General features: G+C 43.7%; 1 protein-coding gene across 1 annotated transcript; it reads left to right on the top strand.

The window, feature by feature from the left end:
• Nucleotides 1–398: 398 nt before the first annotated feature.
• On the top strand, nt 399–19,239 carry dipk2aa (divergent protein kinase domain 2Aa). The gene is made up of 4 exons (XM_031559946.2): nt 399–691; nt 9,010–9,941; nt 14,199–14,502; nt 17,546–19,239. The coding sequence occupies exons 2-4, from the start codon at nt 9,288–9,290 to the stop codon at nt 17,896–17,898; spliced, it is 1,311 nt and encodes a 436-aa protein (XP_031415806.1). The 5' UTR covers nt 399–691; nt 9,010–9,287; the 3' UTR covers nt 17,899–19,239.
• The last annotated feature ends 433 nt before the right edge of the window (nt 19,240–19,672 follow it).

Below are 19,672 nucleotides of genomic sequence, written 5' to 3'. Positions count from 1 at the left end.
AGATAGATAGATAGATATAGATAGATAGATAGATAGATAGATAGATGGATACTTTGGAAATTTATCCCGAGGGATATTTAGGACATCCAGTGGCTTACAAATCACAAATAGTAGAGAAACCTACCAAAGATATACACAGAAATAGCAAATGTGCATTCAGCTGAATGCAGGGAAAGGTTGCAGGGCCTTAAATAAAATGTTCACTGAATTAAATCAACTACTACAGTAAGTTATCTTTCATGTAACAAGAAGTCTACATTCCATTAGGAATCCCATTAAATTCCCCAGTGTCCTCATATGCAAAGTATCAACAAATAGCTTTTAATTAGAGGGGTTCGAAGACCGACCAATTGAGAGCTCGCTGCCTAGCAACAAATGCTGTAAACCGACAAGGGGGTCGTAAATACTAAATCCAGAGCTGTTGGGGGGAAAAAAAGTCAGAGAGCTATTGTGCCGCTGCTTGAATGCTTGAGACGACTGAGCCTGGATTATGGGAAAGGGTAAATGATCTCTGTTCGGTAAACTCATCTACTGGACTAAAAACTGGAATTCTTACGTGCTTAAGAAATACGGAGATTTTAAGACTGTGCGCAGACGATCAAGACTCGATTGGTGGGAGAAGAGTTTATATCGATCGCAAATGTTCCCTTTTCAAGCCAGTTGACAACTGGACTGTTTAGTTTTTACACAGGTAAGGGTTCGGGTCTCTCAAACGGTTAGTGTTGAGTATTTCTAACACCATTTGTTTTCTGTATTGCTTAAACTGATTTCCAAGAAAATGGAAATATTTTTGTTAGGACTAAATTTCTGTTTGCACACTTCAACTAACTTCATCAAAAACGACCGCCTGGACGTAAACAGGGACGGAACGAGACTTCTGTGGATATGTATTAGCCATGATAACCAGCTAGATGTGTACTGTGTTCCGCGGAAATATGAAGCTCTTTAAGACTGAAAGGGGTTGCTGCTGTTAGCAAACTTCTGAGCTCCCGCAATCTTCCTTTTCTTACGAACCGAACCGGGGCAATCGTGTTCAGATAAGAAAATTGCTACACTGTCTCGAACTTGTTTGCCCGAGGCACGTGCATAAGTGATTTTTTTGTACCTGCAAATTCACAATAAAACCCATTGCATTTCATCTTAGAAAACTTCGTGTCTCTCGATTAGCATACGACTTTATCCTATTTAGTAACGCCGTGTAAGATAATTCACCAAAATATCAAATATATATTACCATTGACATTCAGAACAGGATTCTGTCACTTAGGATAATGCAACTAATATAACTAACGTTAGGCAGTGTAGTGTCAGCTAGGCTACTTAGTGTCCGTATTCAGTAGGTAGCCGTATCGTAGTCGCAGATGTTAGTGTACTGCATGTCGCTATCTTTTTTTAAATTAGAGGACATACCAGTTCATAAATGAATCATCTCTGTGCTGAAATGGGGTTGTCAGGAGTAGCTTAGGTAAGTAATTGCCGCGTGGGTTGCGAATGCCTTTTATTATCTACCTTAGGTGTGTATGTTCGACAAGGCTTTTTAAAACTACACATCACACGTCAAGAGTTCGGATGAGTTCAGTGAAAAACGTCTGCGTGTTGCATTCGCAAATGACAAAGACTGGCGACACTTCTGTTACCATAATTGTGTTAAATAGTAGACTAGCCTGTATTATGCTGCACAGTAATTTCAGTGTGTTTAATGGGCTCTCCCGATTCTGTAAGGAGGGTGTTTAATTATTATGCGCCCTGCATATGGGATTTCCTCAAGGGTTTCGGCATCAATGCACACTGCACATGTGGGTCAGAGTGGCCCACATACTGCCATTCCCATATTGTTTGAATTGAGAGCACTAGGGAGAAGGGCAGAAGCCTTCCCAACTTTCTCAGAACTCATTATTCAACCAAGAGTGCGTGGTAAGCACTGCCGGAGAAAATCTGTGGAGAGACATAACTAGCCTGTATGGTGTGTGTGTGTGTTTTTTTCTCCAGGTAACTTTAGCAGATTTTTTTGTCCTGTAGTTATTTGCCTCTTCCATAGATCTTTCAGTTGATATTGTAGCTACATACAGTCTTTCCCGGTGAGAGAAAAACATCACTAATCAGTAACTCAATTAGGTGCTTGGACATGATTTATACATTAAGATGGACAGTACTACATGGTGTTTGTTGGCCTGCATGTGTTCTTTACATGTTATATGCCTGAGAACGTTTGCCCACTCTCTTTGAGTTTAATCATCCCCTTGCCTGTAGTAGACCACACACTGCATAACTAATATTAGCTTTCCTGCTTTGTTGAGAAGCTGAAAGCTGTCTGGGGGAACGCATTGGCTATGTTGAATCAAACGTTATTGACTCCTACAGTCAATAACCTTGGCAATGTTTTCCCCCCTCATCTCCAACTCCTCAGAGCACCGTACAGTATCAGGCACTGGGAAATACAGTGATAGTTTTACTTGAGATCATTTTTTAGTAGTAGCCTATTAATGATCAAACTTGTGCAGTAAAACAGCCTCCAGCCTTAAATAGTTGACTAATGAGATGGAACAGTCTTTTAGTTTTCATTTCCATGCAAATGTTTGCTGCCCACACTGAGCACTAAAGCTGCAAAGCTTTTGTTGCTTCTTTTAGAGTTGCCGTCTGTTACAGGAGTCGGGAGCGGAAACTCAAGACAAGCAGGTCTGACGGGGACGAGCTGAGGGAGCTTTCTTTGCAGTCACTACTGTTTGATTTCCTAAGCAGAAGGGCTATGCCTAAAGCTGTTTAAGTGGGACATTTGGGAGTTGGACGAAATTGGCATTGATGAGTCATGTGCCTTTTTTATTTATTTTTTATTTTCTACACTGCGGTCATTTGCTGAAGGCTGTACCTCCCACCCCCCTGCTCAGTAGTTACTCGAGCATCAGAATTAAAACTCCCTATACTGTCTTGTATCTAATGATGAGCCTGAATGCATCCAAGGGATTCAGTCTTTTAGATAGGCCCAGTAGTTTTTTTGTTTTGTTTGTTTGTTTGTTTTTTACTTTCTCCTTATGGTGCATTGGACACTTCTGGTTTGACGGGAAGGAGAGCAGGATTCCTTATGTGCAATTGAACTGTAGTGGACCATGGAACTTTATAGAATGACTGTCCTGCAACATATGTGACATTGTGCGCATGCTGCTATAGATGCAGGTCAATATCCCAAACAAGATTAATGTTTAGTCTGACAAAGCAACAGCTGATATTTCATTTTAGCTCGAATGCAAAACAATGGTCCTGTTTGTGTTTTCTTTCTGCTCCCTAAAAAACGACCACTTGACCTACACTCGCAGGGGGATTCACCACAGTCTGGTATGGTCGTCATGACCACCGCAGATGCGATGGCGTGTGCATGCACTGATTGGTAAAGATCACCTCTGTGTTTGAGGAGGTGCTGCGTCTGGTTAGGCCTACCTCATGTGTCATGTGTGATTGATTCCCTGCTGATTCACACTGACAAGTAATTCTGGCTCAAATAACCAACTATGCGAATGCGTTGACCCAAAGATTCTTGGGTAATGGAAAAAGAAAAAAGAAACAAAAAGGCAGAAATAGTGGAGAAAATGTGTTCTGCTAGGTATGCTAATAATGTAAACAAATATTTCCCTCTGACTGTTTCAATGGTGCTTAGACCAAAGGAACTTGGAAGACGATATCAAAGCTCTGCAGTCCAATATTTATGCCTTTTATTTAGGAAGAAGTTCTGCCTCAAGGGGGCTTCATCAGTGACGTTATCTCTGCTAGGCTTGCACCTAGATAATCTACCAGCCCACTGTCACTGGTATCCAGCTGCATTGATAGCATCATTAAATCGCAGTTTGGTGGGGTGGAACGCAGCTCAAACCTGCTGCAGCTTGTCTTGATCACCTACCCTTGACTGCTGCGTGGGAGTGTGGCTTTACCAGTAAGGCACTAGGCCTGCACATTTACTCTGAGACTGCTCCATTTCATTGGAGGGAAGAGTATAAGGTTATACATTTAAAATTACATTTTAAACAAATGCTTCAGTGTCAGACTCCTCAGTCACCTCTTGTCAGTGTGGACCACTTGTTGAGCCCTCCATCTATTTCTAGGAATGTGTTTGTGTTCCCATCTCTCTAATTAGGACTCTTTTTATGAGCTGGCTTCAGGAAACGAATTGTTTGTCGAGAGGATTCAGACCTCCTAATTGTTTTGAATTTCATGTGACCTAATTTGCAGATTTGTGATGAATGCCGTAGAGTGATGTTTGAGCGTAATTATAATTTCTTGTTCTTAAAGTCAGGGGACAACGGCTAAATATGTAAACTGTCCAATGTTATCCAGTAGCTTCTAGGAGATTTCTTATTACGCTCTCCTGTGCCTCGGTTATCTCAGTAATTATTATCACCAATTAATTATACTGCCTTGTTCTTGAAGTTGGGGCAAGGGCTTGATATGTACACTATTGTCCAGTCTTATACAATAGCCCCTAGCAGACCCTAATATCCTTAGTTTCCTGTTATCTTACCAATTATTATGGCCAATTAAAATTAATTGTAAAGATCACATTGTAGAGATTGTAACCGCTCTTTTATGTATTGAGTCAGCTGAATTCATTTAGGATTTATAATGAAAGGAAGCTGTTAGATAAAGTACCCAACTTTCTAAGTAGCTGGCAATTTCTTGGTTTGACTTGTGCTCTTCATGATTTGGAAGCAAAAAACTTTGAGAAATCCATTGAAACTTTTAATTGCAAGGCAGTTAAATGGAGAAAGGCATGTGCACATTTTGACTTCTGAAATTCCCACATGTGCAGTGAAAAGAAAAACATTTGAAGCCTTCATGTATTTACACAGGGACAGATCTTTTTAGACTTTGGCCTCCTAGTCCACTTTAAAGATGCAGTTCACCACAATCACATGTGCAACCAAACTCCTCATCTTAAAAAAAAAAATCAAACTTGACCATTTGGTTTGATATAAAAAAAAGTATGTCAACGTCAGCGTGGATATGCAAACCTAGACAGCCAGAAGATGCAAAATGTAGCCTAATAAATTGCTGAATACCCCTCCATTAGAAGTCTGGAATCTCTTAAACTTAGTTTAACTTTTAGTTTGTGGCATGGAAGTAGATGATTGTGATTGTGTTTATGTGTGAACAGTCCAGTAATGATGAGCCCTCTGCATGGTCCTTACAATGGTCCGTTACACAAAGCCTTGCATCATTTGTATGGTCAAGTTTAAGGTATTCTGGCAAGGAAGTCTGTTGTCAGTGTTAAGTCCCTGAGCTAAATGACTGCCCCTGGAGTGTGCGTAAGTGATCTCAGCCTTTAAGTCCTCTCAGAGGTCTCCAAGTGTGTCCTGCTTCCTGTGAGGAATGCAGTGTTTGGTGTACCTTTATGTATTTACCCCTGGACTAATAAATAAAAGCAGGAATTTCTTGCCAATTTTCTAACGCACTCAAGCGCTGTCAAAGTGTTCTAAGTGGCTTAATGCAGTTTCTGTAACAAAAAACAGTGTTCACATTCCTCAGGGTATGAGTATCTTTCCTCTACAACTTACATTTTGTAACTTGAATATCCTGTGACAGTGTTTCCCCTAGGTTTACAGCTTTGGGGGGGGTGCGCGGCACGATGCGCGGCGCGGCGCGGCCACCGACACAAACGCTTAAAGGAATCATGGTGTTCATGTGTTTCTTTTAATGACAGCAGTCAATATAACAACTGAACAATTATTTTAACTGTACATTGAACTAAACATCGGAACATGTCTTTTTATGACAATTATCCCAAAAGTGTGCAGCTTTTGTCACTGCAGTTTACCTTTTTGGCCTTCTGGAAGAAAATGTTTTGAGATATTTGCGGCCTAAAATTCCTGATTTCGCAGGAGCTTTTCCAAAAAGTTCCGATGAAAGTTTTTATTTGTAGGTGTTTTTTGCAATGAAATTGCCGAAAACAAGTGAAAGTTGGGATATAAAGTTGCGAATTGTCCTCTTTGTAATTATAATTGAATTATTTGTTGAAAAATAACTGATTAATAAACAAACATTAATTCATCAAGAACAAAACGATTGAGAAATGGTCCTCTTAATAACCTCACCAATATGCCAAACAAAAGATTACCAGGACTACAAAAATGTAGCAGAATAGGCTTTACTTATCCACAACGAAGTGCACATGTTGGCATTACAAAAGGACCATCAGTAAGACTGAATAAAATGTTATGAATGTCTCAGCCTTCATATGACGAAAAAAAACTATGATCTGTCCTGTCATCTAACGTCCGGCCTGTGTTTCTGCCGTTCTCATTCTATGCTTATCAATCTGTTTTGCTATCCTTGTTTATTTATTTTATCCGTATAGGTGTTAATGTTCAATTTCATATATTAATTTAAAGTCGTCCAATTTAAAGTCATCCATTCTTCAACACTAGCTGCTACCTTATCTTCAAACAGAAAGTAACGTTAAATCTCCATGGCAACAGCTCTTGAGGGTTTGGGAAATAATCAGATGTATTGCTTCCTTCATTATTCACAGCAAAATAAATAATGTTCATTACATGTCATAGATGTATTACCAGACTCTATGTAAAAAGGGCCACACACAACTCGCGGAAAATGATTAAAAAAAATGGAAGCCAGATCTATTTCTGAATTTTCGGTGCGGACATGGGCGTACGTTCTGTTTCCACGTCTGTTGTAGCCATTCTCATTAGGCCTCTTTCTCGACCCTACCTAGGAGAAGATCGCTGGATTCATGAACGCCTGGAAATGTGTTTTTTAAAGCTTAAGTGTCCGTAGCTGTGCACTGATTCTTAAGCCCAATTCTGTCCGCTGGTGGGAGCGTGCTCACCTGTGTGTGCGCGCACGTGTCTGTGTGTGTGTTTGTGCGCATAGTGGCGGAACTCCGCCATGCGTGATACAGAGAGCAGAGAATTGTAATCGCGCGACCATGTAGAGACAGAAATTGCATGCCGTCGTGTAAAATAAGATAAATAACATAAGGCTATTTATTTTGTTTAATAAAATAACAAGCTATAGACCTGTTCTATAGGAAAGGTAATCTTAAATGACTTCCGTTGTGATCTGGCGCTTTATAGAAAATAAAATTGAACAAAATTAACTTGACCTTCCAGGAGGGGCGGGGGGTGCCGTCGGGGGGCGGGGCGCCCCCCTAATATAACGGTAGGGGAAACACTGTGTGAAGTTAATGTGTAATGACCATCTGCAACATCATAATAACAGCATTTACACATTAATAATAACACATTATTAGGCAAATTGTATTTAAGGGTCATAAACATTCATTTTTTGGTTTTTCAATTAAACTCATGGATGGTATTGTGTCTCAGGGCTATTTGGATGATTGAAATCAATCCCAGACACCTGTGATAATTAGTTTGCCAGGTGAGCCCAATCAAAGGAAAACTACTTAAGAAGGATGTTCCACATTATTAAGCAAGCTACATGTTTCAGGCAAAATGGGGAAGAAAAAGGATCTCTCTGCTGCTGAAAAGCGGCAAATAGTGCAATACCTTTGTCAAGGTATCACAACATTGGATATTTCAAAAAGAATTGTGCGTGATCATCGGACGGTGAAGAAATTTGTCACCGATTCACAGCACAAGCGGGTTAAAATAAAAAAAAAGGCAAAATAAGGAAGATTTCTGCCAAACAAATGCGTAGGGTTAAGAGAGCAGCCACTAAAATGCCATTGAATAGCAGCAAACAGGTGTTTGAAGCCGCTGGTGCCTCTGGAGTCTCGAGAACTTCAAGATGTAGGATGCTCAAGAGGTTGGCAAGTGTCCTTAAACCTGTTATTCGGCCACCCCTAAACCAAGCTCACAAGCAAAAAAGGTTGCAGTGGGCTCAGGACTACATGAAGACTAACTTTCAAACTGTTTTGTTTACGGATGAGTGCCGTGCAACCCTTGATGGTCCTGATGGATGGAGTAGTGGATGGTTGGTGAATGGCCACCATGTCCCAACAAGGCTGAGACGTCAACAAGGAGGTGGCGGAGTCATGTTTTGGGCCGGAATCATGGGGAGAGAGCTGGTAGGCCCCTTCAGGGTCCCTGACGGTGTGAAAATGACCTCGGCAAAGTATGTAGAGTTTCTGACTGACCACTTTCTTCTGTGGTACAAAAAGAAGAACCGTGCCTTCCGTAGTAAAATCATATTCATGCATGACAATGCACCATGTCATGCTGCAAAGAATACCTCTGGGGCATTGGCTGCTATGGGCATAAAAGGAGAGAAACTCATGATGTGGCCCCCATCTTCCCCTGACCTTAACCCTATTGAGAACCTTTGGAGCATCATCAAGCAAAAGATCTATGTGGGTGGAAGGCAGTTCACATCCAAGCAGGTGCTCTGGGAGGCTATCATGGCATCCTGCAAAGACATTAAAGCAGAAACTATCAAAGAACTCACAAGTTCAATGGATGCAAGAATTGTGAAGTTGATATCAAAGAAGGGGTCCTATGTTAACATGTAACTTGACCTGTTAAGATGTTTTTGATTCAAACTTTTTTTGATTTCAGTAAATATGACCACCTAATGCTGCAAATTCAACAAATGACAATTTTTTGTTCTTTACAACCTATAAAATATCTTGAAACTCTGAAATTCTGCATAATAATTTGGAACACTGCATTTTGAGTTTTTTTATTTTTGAAAAAAATACTGTTATCATTAGGAGGTTTGTTCAATAAAATTTGAATTATACTCTAACAGTTGATGACTTGAAAATGATACTGACTGACTGTGCATTACTATTTAGGAAAATCTGAGCAAAGTGTAATTTGCATAATAATGTGGAACGCGGTGTATAATGCTAAATTAATAATGTTCAGCCACTTCAGGAAACCCTGTAAGTGAGGACATGGTTGAGATAAACATTTTTTTAATGATGAAGCTGTCACTGAGAATTGTCCTCTTCAGAAGACTACCTATGAACTCATAAAGTTTGCTCAAGATTCAAGTGATCCCTTAATAATGTTTGTGTTTTTGTTTGTTTTTCTTTTATGAAAGGTTCGGCGGTGGAGGCTTATCACTGCTTGGAGATGACATTGGGAAAACAGCTTCCAAATCTGTACGCTCAAATTTACTGCTACGCTACCCACGCAGAACTTTCTAAACAATGGTGGTGAGGATGAAGGTGAAGGCGACGACAACGACTGTGACATTGATGAGGATGAAAATCTAGCCGATGATGATGATGATGAATCCAAGACGCTGACTCTGTCTCAACTCACCCCATCCCCCTCCCACCCTCCACATCCCCATCCCTGATAGGTGGGCTTGACATCATGCTGCGCTTCCTATCTCTGAAGTTCGGTCGCCTGTACCGCTGTGGCAAGTTCCTGCTGGTGGCGGGGCTGTTTGTGATCGTGCTGATGAACACTCATAGCCTGCTGGCCTCCTTCCAGCGGAACGAGCTCACTGACCGGCGCTTCGTGGGCCTCAACAAGTGCCCCGCCTGCTTTGGGACCAGCTGGTGCCGCAAATTCATGAACGGCCAGGTGTCCTTCGAGACGTGGGGCCGCCTCCGGTTCCTCGACTTCTTTAACGTCAAGAACGTGTACTTCGCGCAGTACGGGGAGCCCCGAGAAGGATCCCGCCGGGTTGTGCTCAAGCGCCTCGGCTCCAACCAGGAGCTGGCTGACATCGACCAGAAGATCTGCAAGCGGGCCACGGGCCGTCCACGCTGTGACCTCATCCAGTCCATGTATAAGACGGAGTTTGCACGACTCAACGGGGATGTGCGGCTCCTGACCCCTGAGGTGGTGGAGGGCTGGTCAGACTTGGTGCACTGCCCGTCCCAGAGACTACTAGACCGGATTGTGAGGCGGTATGCTGAGACCAAGGACTCCGGAAGCTTCCTTCTGAAGAACCTGAAGGACACGGAAAGGATGCAGCTGCTCATGACATTAGCTTTCAACCCAGAGCCTCTGGTGCTGCAGGTAAGACCTCCAACAGTGCTGCTGTTGTCCAGAAACAAAGATGGCACATACAGATGCGTACATATGCCAGTATTTTGTGACAACCGTGTAGATTTAAATTAATTGGCACAAACACTGCATGCGGCCTAGGAGAACAGGCAGACTTGTTCTATCCTCTGAACCTACCTTGTATTCAGGACAAGTAACACCTGAGCCACTTTTTAAAATTGAGTGTAACATTTTGATAAATTACATAATTTTACATTTTTTTAATGGGTATGACCCTGGGTTTAAGTATGCTGTACTTTTCTATCCCAGTACGAAGTTGAAGGGAGTTGAAGGGCTATTTGTTCTTGGTTGGCATTAAAAATGCTATGTGTTAATCAGTGAAAGGAGCTAGGACCGATTCATCATTAGTTGTGCCCAGTTGCAGAATCATTGGCTGCTGAATTTCATGTCTTATTGGAAACAAATGATCTGCAAAATTGAAGTACAGTCTTACATTCTGCGTTAATGGATAGGTGCCAGAGCACTTGTCTCTACTTTCTGCTGTAGTGAACACGTGCAGGTCTTTTTCAACCGAGACAGTCAATGCCTCTGAACTCCCTCTGTACCTCTGAAACTCATTGATTCCATTCCACTTCTGCTAGTGATTGACTTCAGCTGTTGAAGAGCCAAACTCACAAAACGGCATGTTTGTTAAAGTGCTTATTATTATGGACCTCCTTTATTTTGTTCTCACAATCCATCTGTGACAGAAGTGATTTTTGTGTGGAGTAAACAGCAATATCAGCTCCCTCTCCAAGCAGGATCCATAGAATGTGATTAGCCTTGTTCGTGGTGCCTTGTTTGCCCTATCAACCTGTGCAGCACTTCCATCAGTGTAATGACGCAGCAGGGCAGCTCAGCCAGTCAGTATTGACCATTCCTATATCATTGGTATTTGTTCATGCAATGTTTAATGGTGATCACAAGCCTTGGCCTCTGAAGATCCACAGTTTTGTAGTTAATGATGAGCCTAGCATGATTTTGTGATGAAGTGTTTGAGGCTGGAAACTAATCTCTGGTTTGAGTTATTACTGAATTTCCTTACACCAAGGTTTTCTGGCACTGAAGCACGATAGCCTGTGAAACCTCCCAATTTGTTTTTCATTTTACTTCTGACAATGAAGGCATATCAAGTTTTGACTCTTATATAGTGCAGAGGCCATTCCATTGTCCTCACAGCATGCTTCCTGAATTGCTAGCTTCCAGCTTTTGTGGACTTGTATTTTTAGTGTGTCAATGGGAAAACAAGTTGTTGTCCTGTTTTGTTTGCAGAGTCATGTGGAGGGCATGGGCTGGCCACTTTGCTTCAGGCTTGAAGAGGAATAATTCTGGAAGGGCAGCTGAGATTGCCAAAGCAGTGTGTGATGAGAATCCAAATGCTGTCCGTTTTATCAGCATGTTACTTCTTATTTTCAGGGGTGGACAAACCGCTTGCCCGGGTACCCCGGGACAAGCAGATTCCGAGTCTGGGTTAGTTATTTTCTATTCCTTATTGCCTGCCGGACAAGGTCAATTCACGTATATATGTAATACTGACACTGGGCAACTACGTCTAGGGTCTAGTCAAGCAAAATGGAGCATTCACTTGCCCATTGGGCAAGCTAAAAATACTAGGATTTGTCCACCCCTGTGTTTTTGTAGCCCATGCCACTTACTTTAACCCCCACCCCCTCTCCTCCTCCATTTGTTGCATCACTGTACGGTCTACTTCAAGAGAAAGTGCCCATTGACCATGTGCATGCATTACCCCCCCCCCCCCCCCCCCCTATGAAAGCATGGCCCATCTGCTCAGTGAGGCTGAGAATAGCATGGGATGAGCCTGAAGGGGGTGGTGGCCGGGCGGGCGGAGTAGAGTTGTGGGGGTAGTAGTGGTGGTGATGGGGGAGGTGTGACATGTCCGTCAAGTCATTAATCTCTCTCAGGCCACAGAGCTAGCCCAGCCCCCCCCCCCCCCCTCACCTGACAGAGAAATCACTAGGACATGACAGGAGCCAAGAGCCATAGTAGGTCTAACTATAAGTTCACCTCCAAGGCTGTTTGCTGCAGCGGTCAGCAGAGTGGAAAGTAAACAAAAGTGTAGGCAAATTGACGTCATGCCTCCTCGTTGACTCAAGCTCTGACTGGCTTGTTTGCTCAATTTTGTGTGTTGACTTTCCATTGGAGCTGCTGTTAGATACATTCGATCCCCCATGTTTGTTGGCTGAATTGAGTTTCTTGCATTTCCAACTGTAACCAATTTGTGGTGCCAGCCAATTAGATTCCTGCATTTAGAGAGTGTTTATGTTTTGCCAATCTGAAGGTCAAAGAGCATGGTACTAAGACCGTCCATTTCCCCCTGTTGACCGTCTATCAGTATAATTCCATGTGTCTGACCATTCAGGCTTTTGATCCTCTGATGAAAGTTTTTGTTCCTTGGGACACAAGTTTTTAAAATGTGTTATAAATGTTATACGTCTGTGGAATGTACCAGATTCGACTGGTTTCTCTTTTTTTCTTTTTCTTTTTTTTATATTCAGTTCAGAATACTCAGTTTCCACAAAGCTATGTCACTTCTGAGGCATGTGTCACACCTTGAGCCATACATGGTACAAAAATCATTGAATGAAAATGAAAGCAATTCGTAGTGCTCAGCATTCCAGAGTCAAGGATACAGCACGCAAACAAAGCCATGTTTCACACTCACAATTCAAGTAAGTGGTGATGTACACTTGGGTGTTTATTATGGGTGTTTATTATTCACCCTGGGGAAAATATTTCCATTGACATATTAGAAGCATTTTCTTGAAGTGTACTTGGTTGGAGGTGTGGTCATTGCTTTTTGGTAATGTGTTTAGCATAAGTTTTCTTTGTGTCTGGGTGGTGATCTTAGTTCTTGTTTATGTACCCATCACCTACTCATGCTGAATATACAACAGAATGTATTCAATTGTGTGTAGAATATTTCTGGGTCTTTGTGTGGGATGGAGGATGCAGTTTGAGTAAAGCTGAAAAGCGCAGCACATGTGTGCGTCCTCAAAATCCTTTATCCAGCATCCATGTGATGTCCACTGCTCTGTGAAAGAAAGTGATGACATTGATAGGACGAGAACGATCAGTGCCGATCACCGATCAGTGCCTTATGTCACGGTGTTGCCACACCGTGTTGTGGGTGTTGCCACACCGTGTTGTCAGTGATGCCACACTATGGTCCTACACATTGGAGGCCAGGCTTTACAAATAGAAAAATGAAAAATCACAAGGCTACCATCTACCGTTTCCCCCAGTTCGTATATCCGCAGAAATGAGAACATGACTACCTGTTTACTGCCCCAGCATTGTTCCTCTCTGTGAGCATGGTTCAACTCTACAGAGTGTGCCGGATGGTTTGGAGCTTTTTTATCGCATAGCGCTGGAGTTCTGGAGCTCAAACCATTGTGTGGCTGTCTGCAGGATGTCATGCATACTGACGGTGCAGCCCTACTCCACCTGACATCGGCGGAAGTGTGTGGGTAGCTGTGTCCATTTCCTCTGCCATCTAATATATATGATCTGACTTTAAGCGTGTGTGTGTGTGTGTGTGTTGTGTCCTACATTACTGGAGTCATTTTATGAAATATTAAATAGTTATCCATGCAAATTTAATGACTCCACTTGAAATGAAACTTGAACTCAGATATCCACTGTGCTTAAGATCTTTTGTCAAGGTCGATTTCGTTATGTTTTTTTCCACAACCTGAAAGCGATGACCGCACGCAATGTTGGCCCAGAAAAATAGGAATGGTATTCTTCAGGCTAGACTGCACTTTCTCCCGCTCACCACCACCGCTCATTTTACATTCTCTGGCTTGTTAGTCTGAGAAATCACCCATCAATTTTTCATGATTGCTTTATTAATTTTGCCTTTAATCTTTAATTGTCTTTCCCTCGCAGTGGCTGTGTATTAGTGAGAAGACTAACATTCTAATGAGTCAGATCTCAAAACCCTGTGAGGCTTGGAAGCATTTAATATCTGAGCCACCTACCGCTGTAATGTGGATATCACCTGAACAGTGCTGCTCTTGAGTGTGCGTATCTTTCAATCGTGTTGTTTTTTTTAATAATTTTTTTTCGTTTTATGTTTCTGTCTGTGTCTTTCTCCAGATGCACCCTTCTAAAAGGGTAGATTTCTTAGGATGGATGAGCCCTTGGGATAACTGGAGCCCCATCCGTCTTCTCTGATCATGTCATTCTTTGATCTCCCCTCTCTCTTAGAGTTTCCCCTCTGACGAGGGGTGGCCCTTTGCCAAGTACCTGGGCGCGTGTGGGAGGATGGTGGCGGTGAACTACGTGGGGGAGGAGCTGTGGAGCTTCTACAACGCCCCATGGGAGAAGCGCGTGGACCTGGCCAGACAGCTGATGGACATCGCAGAGCAGCTCACCAACAACGACTTTGACTTTGCCCTCTACCTACTGGACGTCAGCTTCGACAACTTTGCCGTGGGCCCTCGAGACGGCAAGGTCATCGTGGTGGACGCAGAGAACGTCATTGTGGCTGACAAGAGACTTATCAAGCAAAGTGAGTGGGGGGCACAGGGTTGGTTGTGGACATATAATCAACGATTTTGTTGAGATTTTATAAATAGCAACACTCAGGTGAGACATGTAAATTTCTGATCTTAAACTTGCAATAGAAATACAACAGACACGTGATTTATGATCACAATTCTGTGTTAGCTACAATGCAATCCTACTATTCTCAGTGAGCTCTCTGCTGGTACTCCCAGTCCCTGTTGAAGTCCCTGCTAAGCTTACTGCTGAATATCATGGCTTCATGCTCTCCAGTTTAATTGCACCTCGTTGGCACCTTCAGAGGTAAAACTAATTTCACAGCAGAGGCAACATCCAGGTCCTTTGTTGGTGGCAAAACAGATGAAGAAAACAATGACTCACGGAAGATTAACACAATAATGAGAGGCAAAAAGAATGAGTCTCAATTAGTCACAAGTGTGACATTGGGCGTTAAGTGTTTCACAGCTCTAACTAATAGAGGCTCAGTGGTTGCAATACTATACCTAAATTCTTGCTTACTTCATGGCAAGACAGGAAATGATAGCTGTGTGTCTTAAGACTCAATGGAATAGTGTTAATTCTCATGGTATGAACATGATTGTGTGGCTTGTGACTCTATGGGCCCTAATTTTATTGATTAAAGTGATTGAAGTCTTGATTAACTGAAGCGCAGGTATAACAAAATGTTCCTATTAAGCATTGCTCTGAATCTAAACCCCTATTGACAAGGTGAATAACATCGCCGTATAGCACATTCAAGTGGTAGGCAAATACTTTGTCCTGCCTTAACACATGTATACAAATGTTCAAGTGATCTGTGACCCTTATTGTAAGGTTACTCATGAGTTTGCCCACGATCCTGGCTCCACACACGACTCTTTCATTTTGGCAAATTCAGGTGTTCCGTCAGCCTTCCAGGGCATTGCACCTTTGGATGGGTGGCCGCTATAAGACAATGGCTCTCCCTTACGCACCTGGCTTATCAATCCGTACATTATGCCAGCGACTCAATGCCAATAGAATATTACGTTGTTAAGCGCCAGGTCTGTGATTTGAGCGAACATTTAGTCTGTTAAAAATGCATTTGGGTCATTGGGTACATTAAATACAGCCCTCAGGAAGTCAGTGTCTTTTTTGGTGTCTTCAAGTTGTTACCTAGGTAAGCATATACTGATATATTGTTTATTCCTATTAGTAAAGTAAATAAATACATTTTAATACCGCGGCCCCAAAAATGATTTCTTGTTGAGTATGGACCTCCCGCAGAACTGTATCCACTGCAAACAACAATGAGGAACACAATTCGGCAAGATCTCCCGTTAGTCACCTCAGTTCCAACTTCTCCCCGACTGAGACAGGCAGTTCACGTTGACCATAAAGTCAGCTGAAGTCAGTCTGAGGTCGGACTGGAACGCAACCAATGAAATATAGATATCCTCATCTGTTCCCACTGTGTGGTTACTGCTGTGCGAAGCCTGTTCGTGGTGCTAGTTTCACTAAGAAATTAGGGCCCCATGTGGGTGTCTGGTTGTGGGTGTGTCCTTTTGCCTGTGGTCTGGCAAGTGGGCTTACTCCAAAAGCATGCCCTCTGTTTAAAGTTGAGGTAGTTGTAGTTATTTTAGAATATCCGGTCACAGACACATGAACCACATACTACCATGTTTCTCTCTCTCTCTCTCTCTCTCTCTCTCTCTCTCTCTCTCTTCCGGTAGTGCAGACGTATGCTCCATTTTACCCCCGATCATTTAGTGAGACATCTGCACTGTCAGCCACCCTCTGTAAAGCACTCCAGTCTGTAAAACCCCAGATACACACTGCGCCTGGGCCAGCTCTGCTGTATGGCCACCCGTACAGGCTGTTCCGGTCCTGTGGGGCTAAAGTGTGCCCGTGTGCCCGTGCTGAAGTGCTGCGCTGTGATGCTGTCTCTGGCCTCCTCATAATTGGCTCTGGAGGGATTGATTGGCAGAGTGGTGACTTCATTTTCTCTAATTAGTTATTGGCATGTCATTGACTTGTGTCAAATGACCGGGAAAGCGGATCTCTCACTATTTATGGCAGAGTGACCGAAAATAGTTTTTGCTGATGAACAGTAGTCTCTCTTCCTGCCAGTTTGTCATGACCCCAGCCATTTAAAGTGCTCTCCCTGTTTCTTAAGCACACTCTCTCAGCCTCTCTGTCTCTGCCTATTTCTCTCTCCCCTCTCTGTGTTTTGTCCTCGTTTCTCGCTATTTCCTCTTAAGTTGTTTTCCCTCCCTTTTCTCTATTCTTCCTCATGTGCCCCCCCCCCTTCTCAGTTTTCCCCTCTCTCTGGTATTGATTGAATGAAAGGGAACACTTGATTGGGTTGTGATGAATGGACCTGGACCTTAAGCACTGCTGAAGCACAGCCTTCAAGTCTTGATTCCACATTCTTCTGAATGCAGTGAGCAGTCAGCTCCATTAGTACACAGACAAAGGAGGAAGCTGGAGGTTATGTTCTCTGCTCTGCTGCCCTCGGCAGACGGCTCACTTTAAAATAGGTCATTGCCTTTCATACTCTGTGTGTGTGTGTGTGCGTGCGTGCTTGCGTGCGTGCGTGCGTGCGTGCGTGCGTGCGCGCGCGCGTGTGTGTGTGTGTGTGTGTGTGCGTGCGTGTGTGCAGGCGTGTGTGCAGGCACGCACGGTCGTGATAGAAAGAAGGCCTCAAGGGGAAGTGTTTTTATGGTTGATTTTAGGTGGTCAGGGGGGTAGAGTACTCATGTAGATGTAAACTCATTTCTGCAGAGCAGGTTTGACACGTCCTCCCACAAGTGTGTGTGTGTGTGTGTGTTTTCAATCGATGTAAATCTTGCGCACTTATCTCTGCAGGGACACATTATTGTAGAACAGAACAATCAATTACTGAGACAAATCTATATGAATAATACAGTGTCTACATTACAAAACATTATACAATGACACAGGATATGGCCTACATCAATGCAGTCGAAAAGAATGGGGATCTCACCTATGTAATAACACATCAGGTGGTCTTTCTCTCTCTCTCTCTCTCTCTCTCTGTCTGTCTGCAGGTAAACCAGAGAGCTACGATGTCTGGTATGAAAGCCGTGCGGAAGATTGTGACAAAGAGGCCTGCCTCTCCTTCTCCAAGGACATTCTGTGCTCCCGGGTCACCGTGGACCACAACTACTATGCCGTTTGCCAGAACCTTCTCTCACCCCACGCCACCTGGCGCGGCACCACAGGAGGCCTGCTACACGACCCCCCGGCTGACGTGGTCAGCAACGGCCGCCTTGAGGCCCTGCTAGACGAGTGCTCCAAGCCCAGCAGACTGTACGGCCGCTTCCAGGCCGCCAAGGACCTACGCGAGCACCTCACACAGCTCACACAGCTCAACAGCGGCAGCAGCAATAGTGTGAGGTAGTACATGGAGGCGAGGGGTCAGGGGGGGTGTGTGTGATGGACCAACCCTCCTCCCTCCCTCCCCCCCCCCACCCCACCCCCCCGGTTTGTCCTCATGTCTCTCATCTGCCTCTCAGACTGGACACATGGAAGAGAACGAGAGAGCAAGGGAAGAGAACGAGAGAGCAAGGGAAGGTTGTGGTAGCCCCTCTGCTGTCCCAGCACACACGGTGCGGGTGCAGTGGTGAGGTGTGGGCCCCCCTCCTGCACGACTCCTCATCAGAGTGAGGGGAATGAAAGGAATGTCGCCCCCTATGCCAGTGGGTGGGAGTGGAGGCGTGGCTGTCACCAGGATAACGGGCTGGACGCATGTGTGTAATGGATGCGGGTATCGATATGCTGCTGGGATGCTGGGGCCTCATGATGATGCAGGTCTATATGACAGATCAGCGGGGGCAGTTTTAGTACGTCAGAAAATCCCCCCTCCCCCCCCCCCAACACACACACACTTCACACACACACACACACTCACACACAGAGTTAGGACTGCTCCTGAACCCAAAGCCCATTTGCTATTTGGTGTGGTGTGATGTAGGAAGTTTGCGACGATGGGTGACCTCTGCATCCAGGCTTTGCATTCTGTCAGTTCTCTGTACCATGCTGTGTATGTGATGGCAGTTTATGATTCATAAGCCTCTACATGCCCTGGCGCTCTGAATGTCAAGGGTGCCTAATGACGTGTGCACAGCAGAACAGCACAGAGCCCTGAGAATCACACAGTATGCAAGAATGGACATCCAGTGACTGTACCAAAGAATAAGGCCAATCCATCCGATCCACATTTTTTTATTTGTCAGTGACTGATGCGGAAACACACAGGACCAGTGGCGTTTTGTGTTTAACCTCAGGCAACCCTAATTGTCTCTGAGTTTAGAATGTGAATTTGCACTGCAGCGTTTATGTTCCTGTTAGTTTTGTCCATTGAAGCTCATTTAGAAACCCTCAAATAAATGTTTTACAGGATTTGTTTATGTTAGGCTATACAGGGGGAGCTAAACAATATATTTCGTTCATTACTGTTGAGCTAAGCTAAAGTCTTTGAATTAAGTTTATTTCTCCTTTGTTGGATGTGATGCTTAAACTCTGTGCATATTGCACTCCATTTTTCCCACCCAGCTTATCTCTGTTCATTTCCCAGGGCAAGTCTGAAGGGCTTGTATGTGAACTTCATGGCTTTTTGTACTATTACTTTCTTTTGAGAGTACAGCTGAGTCTGGCTTTACTGTGCCTTTCCTTCAAAAGTGGTGTTTACAACTTGTTGAAATGAAAATATAAAAAAAGTACATCTATATATATATATATATACAAGCCACACTGTTGTATGAGAGATTTATTTGTCTTTGAAGTGTGTGTGTGTGTGTGTGTGTGTGTGTGTGTGTGTGTGTGTGTGTGTGTGTGTGTGTGTGTGTGTGTGTCCCTTTATGAATTTGAGTGCGCGCATGTGCATGCATGCACCTGCTTCTTTCTGGAGCTTGGCTTCTGGATCATGACCAAAACACATCCTTCTCCATCAGGCCAAGGGGAAAAAGGAGGCTTGGCACACGACCGCTTTGGAGTCCTGTGTAGCACAGAGGTGAGACATGGCCATCTACTCCGAGTTAGGAATGAATGAGCCAGTGGGACAGACCATGCACATCCTGTTTTGATGCCATGATTTTCTGATAAAGTACGTATATCTGCTGTAAGCAGCTTTCTGTTGGCTTAATATTGGCATAACAGATTTGGTTGACTCCAAG

The sequence above is a fragment of the Clupea harengus genome, chromosome 22 (genome assembly GCF_900700415.2).
Source record: "Clupea harengus chromosome 22, Ch_v2.0.2, whole genome shotgun sequence".
In the NCBI taxonomy this organism is placed as follows: Eukaryota; Metazoa; Chordata; class Actinopteri; order Clupeiformes; family Clupeidae; genus Clupea; species Clupea harengus.
The sequence above is the reverse complement of the archived record's forward strand: the minus strand, read 5'-3'. Positions and strand labels throughout refer to the sequence as shown.

Bases quoted from the DNA above. Each gene is read 5' to 3' on its own strand.
- dipk2aa (XM_031559946.2), top strand. From the start codon at position 9,288: ATGCTGCGCTTCCTATCTCTGAAGTTCGGTCGCCTGTACCGCTGTGGC. The intron at 9,942-14,198 runs GTAAGACCTCCA...CCTCTCTCTTAG, and splicing joins CAGAGCCTCTGGTGCTGCAG to AGTTTCCCCTCTGACGAGGG. The intron at 14,503-17,545 runs GTGAGTGGGGGG...GTCTGTCTGCAG, and splicing joins CAAGAGACTTATCAAGCAAA to GTAAACCAGAGAGCTACGAT.